The following is an 8,549-nucleotide window of genomic DNA, read 5'->3' on the forward strand; positions in this document are numbered from 1 at the left end:
AAGAAAATGATGCTAGTTCGAGCTTTTCTCAAAATTGACTTTACGTTCGTTAGCCATTAATGCAGTGACTTTAACACTATCAAACTTGGCTTTGTGAAATGTTTTTCTTGAAAGTGTGTTTCTGCTATCTTTCTTCTATTTAAATGCCACTTGAATTAATATGTTGTGTAATGCAATGCCATTCATTCATTGCATATTGTACAGTGTGTGCATATACATCCATTCATTCTCAAGCACGTTTAATGCTCCTTGACTATCTATCACGTATCGTGACTGTCGGGGAGATGACTGCCAGCGGACACGACTGAAGATCTGCTATTTAATGAGGTAAATAAAAACAGCTTCCATTTAACAGATAAACAACCCATTTATTGCCCATAAGTTTCCTCTTCTGAATGATTTAAGGTTTTTATTTGCATTGCTAGGCAACAACAGAGCATGTCGTAAGGAGGCTATTATACAGTGTTGTCAGTTTTTTGTAATCCCTTTCTGTTCTTCCTCTTTTTCCTCGGGGTCTGTTGCCTGAACTCAGAATAAGGAGTGATGATGTCACAAGGCCAGGCTTTGGTCTGTCAGACCGATGTTTGTCCACAGTGGACTTATAGTGTTTTGTGCACAGCAAAGTATGATTCAGCGATTCATCCTTCTATTATTCACAAACCATATCTCCTCAGGCAACCTTTCCTTTCTTCTCTATTCACATCTGCCTGCCAGTTTCAGATCTATCACTCCACCAAAACCACAGGCTTTTATTCAGGATTTCAGGATTTGTTTTGAGAATAAATAGAAGGCTACATAATAATCTGGGAATCAAAATCTAATTTAACACTTATGTTGTGTTCCAGTCATTTTGAATTTGAGAGGATTTTCCTTTTGCCAAAAATGCTTGTTATTGTTATCTGACTTTGCTCACAAAAGATCCCAGGCAATAATGACCAACCAAGGTGAATAAGCTCAGATCAGTGAGGCCTACGATCAGTCAGTTCCAAACAGAAACATAAAACCTGTGCTAATAAAAAGAAAACAAAATGATTGATTTTAAGATTTGGTAATAATGTAGCAGAACACAAAATTTATAAGTGATTTCTTTTGTAGGTTGGTCATTTTTGACTGGGAGCACCACAGGAATAATAAAACAAAAACTGACAATGAAATTTAAAATGAATAATGATATCAAAGATTTCTGCCCTATTTCTAGATGATTAGCCTAGTAAATTTGGCCATGACCATGCAAAGTCTTGTAGAGACAATTAGATTTTCTTCCTTTTCGTCAAAGCACAAAATTCTCTCTGGATCATGCTAGAGAACATGATCGTTGGGTTTTACACAAATCATGCAGCTTGTCATTTAAGCAAAAGGGGAAAAACAAATACTAAGACATTTTGAAATGCATGTTAATTCATCAGTTTTAATTTTCAGTTTTGACTATCAAATGTTATGTTAATATATAATACATTTAATATGCAATGTAATTAGCTATTTAAATCATTATATTAAGTTTAAAAAATGTGAAATAGTTTTGTCCAATTTGAAAAAGACACTTTCACATACACAAAGACGCCTACACTTGTGGTCAGTGTAACTTATCAGTTATCAGTGTAAATTGAGGTGTTGTGTAAAAGTTGTCTGATGACCTTCTGACTCCTGCTCTCATTGGTCTCACTAATATGCACAGTTACACAATACCTACACCCTTGAGTTGTTTCCTCCTAACTGCATGATGTCACTCTGACTCACGCTGGGCACACTTTCCAGCTGGTGTTTATGTCTCAAAAAAACAGAAAAGCCAGAAAAGAATGTGTCTTTGGGTCTCCGTGCCCTTAGTGAGTCGGGCAGTCAAAAACATCTATATAATTAATGATAAAGGGCATGCATCTGACATAAATACGCTTCATCCGTCCTTTCTCCATGGACTTGGTCAGAGTCACCAAAACAAAAACATCACAAAATGAAGGAGGTCAGTATTTTGCAGAACTGCATCCTGTTGGGGGAAAAGAAACCTTGCTTGATTTAAAATGTAGCCTTGATATTTACTGGATCTATCCAGTCAGGCAAGATTTGTTGGTGTTTTTCATGGGGTCCTCAGGAAATCACCTCTGCATGTCTACTAGAACTACGTACAAAGTATTATTGTAATACCATTATTTTTTCAGAAGAAGTTTGTTATGCTAGCCAGGGCTGTATTTATTTGATGCGTACAGTATAAAACAGTCTAAACTAATATTTTGACATATTATTATGATTTAAAATGTTTTATATTTGAATATATTTTATAATGTAATTTATTTCTGTGGTGTGAATTTTCAGCAGCCATTACTTCAGTCTTCTGTGTCACACGATCCTGCAGAAATTATTCTAATATGCTGATTTAGTGCTCAAGAAACATAAAGATTCTGTTTTGAGAATGTTGCAGAATTCAGACTCTGCTTCAAGGTTACATTTCCCCACAAGTATGTATGGTGATGATTGGTTTGAAGATTTTCTCTAGGCTGTTAACTGACAACAAACAGCATTAAGTATGGCAGCAGGAGCAGTACTGAGAAGAAACTGATATATACAATGTGATTGGACAAGCAATTCATCAGCCTGCAGTTACAACAATTAGGTTTCTATCATTTCGTTGAAATGTAAATGAGCTGGGGCAGAAAAATAATACAGAGAGCCATTTGTACACTTTGGTAAACACTTTGTGTTTAGCCACAGCAATGAAAGTTCAATGTAATTTATAACTTTCAAACCTGTGTGTGTGTGTGTGTGTGTGTGTGTGTGTGTGTGTGTGTGTGTGTGTGTGTGTGTGTGTGTGTGTGTTTTTGTGACATATTAGGACACAACTCTGTATAATGACATGGGTATGACACAGGTTTTACAAGAAGAGGGTGACTTATGAGGACATATCCCATGTCCCCATTTTTCAAAACGCTTATAAATCATACAGAATGAGTTTTTTTGAGAAAGTAAAAATGCACAAAGTTTCCTGTGAGGGTTAGGGTTAGGTGTAGGGTTGGTGTAGGGCCATAGAATATACAGTTTGTACAGTATAAAAACCATTACGCCTATGGGATGTCCCCACTTTTCACAAAAGTGTGTGTGTGTGCGTGTGTAGGTACTGGATAGCTGAATTCCCTGCAGAGTTTGATCTGGATCTGGGTTTGATCCGTCTTACAGAAGAATTTCGAGATGCAGCTGCTCAGCTGGGTGGTGACGAGCACATTAAACTACTTGACATTTCTACAATGTGAGTGTTGTTACAACACAAAAACACTCACACAGGTTCTGATGGTTGTGTATCTGCTCATAATGTGCCCATCATTGACCGCTTCAGTACTATTGACCTGTTTTACTTTAATCATGCACACCGGTTTAATCAAGATGAAAATACTTTGTTATAAATTCAAATGTTGCCCTTTTTTGGCATAACTTGACACTAATGAGCATGTGTTTTAACCACTGATTCAGATTATGTGGAAATGATTGCATAGAGCATTATCCACCTGTCGCTTAGACTTTGGCACTAATTAACACTGAATGGCATGTTTAATTTCACACATTAGAACTCATGAGATCATTTCATGATTATATTATGAGATTATGGCAGATGTCTTGTCATATTTGGTTAGTGAGGCTAAACTAAATTATTGTTTGTGCTGTGACATTACTGAGACAGTGTGACATAAATGAAGACCCATTTAAATATTATGTTAAATTAATAATGTTATATTGTCTGAGAATGTTACTGAATATACAGTATACTGAAAGGTTGGAAAAAAAAATAACCATTTTTAATGTATTGTGTAGCAATAGACTATGAATGAACATAAAACAGTGAAAACGTGTTTTTTTCTTCAGCCCCTCATATGACTGGATGCGTAAACTGACTCAGCGAAAGAAACCGGTGAAGAAGGGTAAAGCGTCACTGCTGTTTGATCATCTGGAACCCATTGAGTTGGCTGAACACCTCACCTTCTTAGAGTACAAGTCCATCAGGAGGATTTCGGTTAGTTTACACAGCAAAAATGGAAAAATAGAGTGTTTCCTTCACCTGGGAAGGCTGGCAGCTGTAGAGGACTTACGTCAGTGAAGATAATGCTTCTGTGTGTTTGTTTTTGTGATATTAAAAGAAAAAAGTCCATGCATATGAGAACACACTTTGGTTCACTTATCAGCTCTGCTGATTTTTTCCATCAGCTTACAATGTTATTCTTAGCAGCTAACACTCCACATCCTTCCTTTATCCATTCCTCCCTTCTAAATAAGTACTAAACTTTGTAAATATAAAGTGATAGAAGCTCTGGAAAACCATGACATTTAAACAAATGGTTCAGCCAAAACTTTTAATTTCATGAAAATGTACTCACCCTCAGTAGTAGTAGTTTGGACTCTCATTCTAAAGGATCTATTGGTGAGCAAGTGAAGTAATGCTTAATGCATAAGAGACAAAGAGGGGATTATTCAGGACTAATCGATACACTAAAATCCAACGACTATTTAAGATGAGCCGATTCACTAAAATGAAACCGATTCACTTCCAACAATATATCAGAATGACCATTTCATTTAGCACATTTATTCACTGGTTGCAAAAAGAGGCTTGTTACTGGAAAAGTTGTGTTACTTTGAAAACAGCTGAACTACTGTCATATGACTTTGTTGATGGTAGCAGCGTTGCTTTTAATATGTTTCTCTTTAAAAACTAGTATGAACGTGTCTTTATTTTTATGTTCTCAGTTCACGGATTACCAGAGTTACGTAATCCATGGCTGTCTAGTGGATAACCCCACATTAGAGCGCTCTATCGCTCTGTTTAATGGGATCTCCCAGTGGGTTCAGCTGATGGTTCTTAGTAAACTCACCCCTCAGCACAGAGCAGAGGTCATCAACAAATACATCCATGTTGCACAGGTAAGAACATACATGTATCTTCAGCTTGCCTATAGAAATAGGAATATTCCTAAATAATTAATATAATATATAATAAAACAGGGGTAAGAAAGAAAACGTAAAAGAAAAGCAAATGACAGGAAATGCAACTTCAAGGTGATGAAGCCCATAAAATGATTGCATTACTCATTATGAAAGGACTAAGTATGGAAAAAGGCCAGTAATCTTGAAAATAAACATGCATTCTGAGTAACCCATTAAAGTGACGCGCTGTCTGACTGTTTGGTTGATTACGCTAGTGCGAGACCCTTTACCCAGCAAACCAGTTTCTGTCAGTGCATTCTGAAAGCAGCTAGATGACATTTCCAGCCCCTTTGATATGTAAATGTCTGCCAGCAAAAGATTGAGAGGGAGAAGAGATTTTGTGAAGAGCACCCAGGCATCCATTCAGTACAAAGCCTGTGCTTTAGTCTCTGTTTTAAGGCCTGCTGGGCATGATCCTTGTCAGCTAATAGATGTTAAGTGTCGAGTTGCTGAAGCTCCAGTAATAAAGGAGAGCTGTGCTTTCATGAGATCAACCAGCACTTGTGCAATTATACGGCAAATGAAAAGCCCTAGATTATATGTGAACTAATGGATCAAATCTATATCTATATGTCTATCTATATATATGTTTATCTATCTATCTATTTATCTATCTATCTATCTATCGATCTGACAGTCTATATCTCTCTTTCAGAAACTGCTCCACCTGCAGAACTTTAACACCCTGATGGCTGTGGTTGGGGGTCTGAGTCACAGCTCTATTTCCCGCTTGAAGGAAACTCATTCTCACCTCAGCCCAGAGGTCACCAAGGTGCAACAGTCATTGCAAAAACAGCTGTTTAGTTTTCTTTAAGAATGATTAGGAAACTATTCAATCCCTTTTCCGTAACGTCAAACTGTCATTGGAGGCCAGCTCCCAGTGCTGAAGGAGTTCATGTGATGTTGGAAACATTTTATAAGACATAATCTTACAGTGGCCCAAGAGAAGTATTTAAAAAATGGCTCAGAAAAGTATAGTTTGTTGTACAAAGGTTTTGCACAATGCAGAAGTCACTTGGTTTGATGTTTTGTCATATAATGCAAAGGAATACATTTTAGTTTTAATTTAAGTGTATATTTAATTGTATATGAGAAATGCACACAAAAAAAGCGAGTGGTCAGACGTGTGATATGTAAATGTGTGATCTAGAACATAAAACAGAAAGAGGTGATTAATTTCAGTAACTGTCATTTTCTATGCTATTGACAGATCTGGAATGAAATGACAGAGCTGGTTTCGTCAAAAGGCAATTACTGTGCTTACCGCAAAGCCTTCAGTGAAAGCGAAGGGTTTAAGATCCCAATCCTAGGTGTTCACCTGAAAGACCTGATCGCCGTGCACGTGGTCTTCCCGGACTGGGTGGGGGATGGGAAAGTGAACATCGTGAAGATGCAGCAGCTGTATCTCACCTTTAATGAGCTGGTGTCCCTGCAGAGCGCTGTGGCTCAGGTGGAGCCCAACATGGACCTGATCTACCTGCTCACTGTGAGTTCTGCTCATAAATCTCCACATTCAAAGGCTCACCGCCACACTGAATCACAGTGGTTTTGTCCACTTAGGGAATTGATTGGCTTTAGTTTGATTTTATGTCTTTTTGTGTAAAGCTGTCCTTGGATCTGTACTACACAGAGGATGAAATATATGAGCTGTCCCTGCTTAGAGAACCCCGTAACCCCAAATCTCAGGTAAGATGACGATACGGCCCATGCGTGCTCTGCTAATTCACTGTTCAGAAATTCATACTCTTTTTATTTATTTATTTATTTAATAATTTTTTTTATTATTAATTTAATATTTATTTAGCAAGGATACATTAAATGGATCAGAAGTGACAGTAAAGACTTTAATAATGTTACAAAATGATTTGCCTTGAAAAATAATTGCTTATTTTTTTAAATCCTGAAATCCTTTGAATTGCAGTGTTATGATTGTAGACACTAATTCAACATGTTTTTGATCATTAAGAAATTTCTGCTGGAAAGTTTTCTCTTGTAAAAATCAGTGCAGAACAGAATTGATTTCATAACATCCATGTTTTTTCTGCAGCCCACATCACCCACGACGCCCAACAAACCTCTGGCTCCACTGGACTGGGCCTCTGGGGTCACCACCAAACCAGATCCCTCAGTGGTCAACAAACACATCAGGAAAGTTGTGGATGTAAGATGTTGTCAACATCAATACTCACAGACATTTATGATATTGATAAAAACCAGAATATTATGATTAGGTCAAGCCTATTTCTAATTTCCGTAATGGTTTAATCAGATGAATTTGATTGTATGGTAGATTATATCAATGCACATTTAACAGATGTGTGTATTTAGCTTTTGCTCATTGCAACACATTCACTATATGTATTCCTGTTTTTCATTGCATGTGAAGTCTGTCTTTCGTAACTATGACCACGACCATGACGGATACATATCTCAGGAAGACTTTGAGAGCATCGCTGCAAATTTCCCTTTCCTTGATTCCTTCTGCGTGCTTGATAAAGACCAGTAAGTAGAGCAGCTCATAGTCTGTACTGTTGATCCTTTGTAAGTCTGGGCAGAGATTCAGAAGTGCTCGATGATATTGGAAGGGACGCATCTCATTCCCGACAGGGTCGATTTAGTGTGCCTGGAAATTCCACAAAGGGTTCTTCTCAACCATGCTAAACTCGTAAGCATGTTTAATCGCTGTAAATGGAGCAGAGCATGGCATGCCGACAAAACAACACCCATGATGTAATATTTAAACAACAAATAATACATTTTTAAACAGCAGTAAAGTGCAATGATTTTTTTTTAGTTTGGGGAAAATACAGCATTTTTTTAAGCCTGATGCTTTCTGTATCACTGTATGAATCCATAAAAGTTTATTTATACATTTATTTTTAATGATCAAAGAAAATGCATCCTGTGTAATGCATCATGAGTCACCTCAGGCCATGCAGCTGCTCAGTGTATGTTACCTGCTGCACTGTCAGAAGTCTGAAGGTCATATCTCCCAGGAAAGGATGCACAGCATCAGGCACACACAGATTCTCTCACACGCTCAGATATTCCCCAGGCGTCCTCTGTGGTTCATCTTAGCAGTTCAGTGCTCAAACCGTATTACTGGCATGTGACTACATGCATTTCTCCTGAGCTCTTGAACTTCCCAGATATCGCCAGCAGCCATATCACCCTGGAGCCCAAGACCAGTTTCCCACTGAAGCTAAGCATGGCTGAGCCTGGTCAGTACCTGGATGGGAGACCTCCTGAGAAAACTAGGTTGCTGCTGGAAGAGGTGCTAGTGAGGCGAGCAGGGGGTGCTCACCCTGTGGTCTGTGTGGGTCCTAGTGCCCCAGTGTAGTGATGGGGACACTATACTGTCAACAAGCACCGTCCTTCGGATGAGACGTTCAACCGAGGTCTTGACATTCTGTGGTTAGTAAAAATCCCAGGATGTCTTTCGAAAAGAGTAGAGGTGTGACCTCGGCATCCTGGCTAAATTCACCCATTGACCATCATGGCCTCCTAACAATCCCCATATCTGCTGATTGGCTTCATCACTCTGTCTCTAAGCTGGTGTGTGGTGGGCGTTCTGGCGCAATATGGCT

The 8,549-nt window shown here is 38.3% G+C and overlaps 2 protein-coding genes across 2 annotated transcripts in view; both read left to right on the plus strand.

Moving 5' to 3' along the window:
- The first annotated feature begins 6 nt into the window (after window positions 1-6).
- LOC132111494 (ras guanyl-releasing protein 3-like) lies at window positions 7-8,099 on the plus strand. The gene is made up of 9 exons (XM_059518858.1): window positions 7-327; window positions 3,104-3,235; window positions 3,847-3,994; window positions 4,726-4,899; window positions 5,618-5,734; window positions 6,173-6,448; window positions 6,568-6,648; window positions 7,010-7,123; window positions 7,349-8,099. Exons 1-9 carry the CDS (start codon window positions 323-325, stop codon window positions 7,466-7,468), a joined length of 1,167 nt encoding a protein of 388 aa, XP_059374841.1. The 5' UTR covers window positions 7-322; the 3' UTR covers window positions 7,469-8,099.
- Window positions 7,872-8,549, plus strand: part of LOC132111907 (ras guanyl-releasing protein 3-like) — a 5,678-nt gene continuing 5,000 nt past the window's right edge. The window contains exon 1 of the mRNA XM_059519531.1: window positions 7,872-8,071. Coding sequence (XP_059375514.1) covers window positions 7,872-8,071 — 200 coding nt within the window. The remainder of the gene's footprint in view (window positions 8,072-8,549) is intronic.

The sequence above is a fragment of the Carassius carassius genome, chromosome 31, assembly GCF_963082965.1.
Source record: "Carassius carassius chromosome 31, fCarCar2.1, whole genome shotgun sequence".
In the NCBI taxonomy this organism is placed as follows: domain Eukaryota; kingdom Metazoa; phylum Chordata; class Actinopteri; order Cypriniformes; family Cyprinidae; genus Carassius; species Carassius carassius.

Coding starts and splice junctions, on each gene's coding strand:
- LOC132111494 (XM_059518858.1), top strand. Junction 6,449..6,567: donor ACCTGATCTACCTGCTCACT/GTGAGTTCTGCT, acceptor TTTTGTGTAAAG/CTGTCCTTGGATCTGTACTA. Junction 6,649..7,009: donor CCCGTAACCCCAAATCTCAG/GTAAGATGACGA, acceptor TTTTTTCTGCAG/CCCACATCACCCACGACGCC.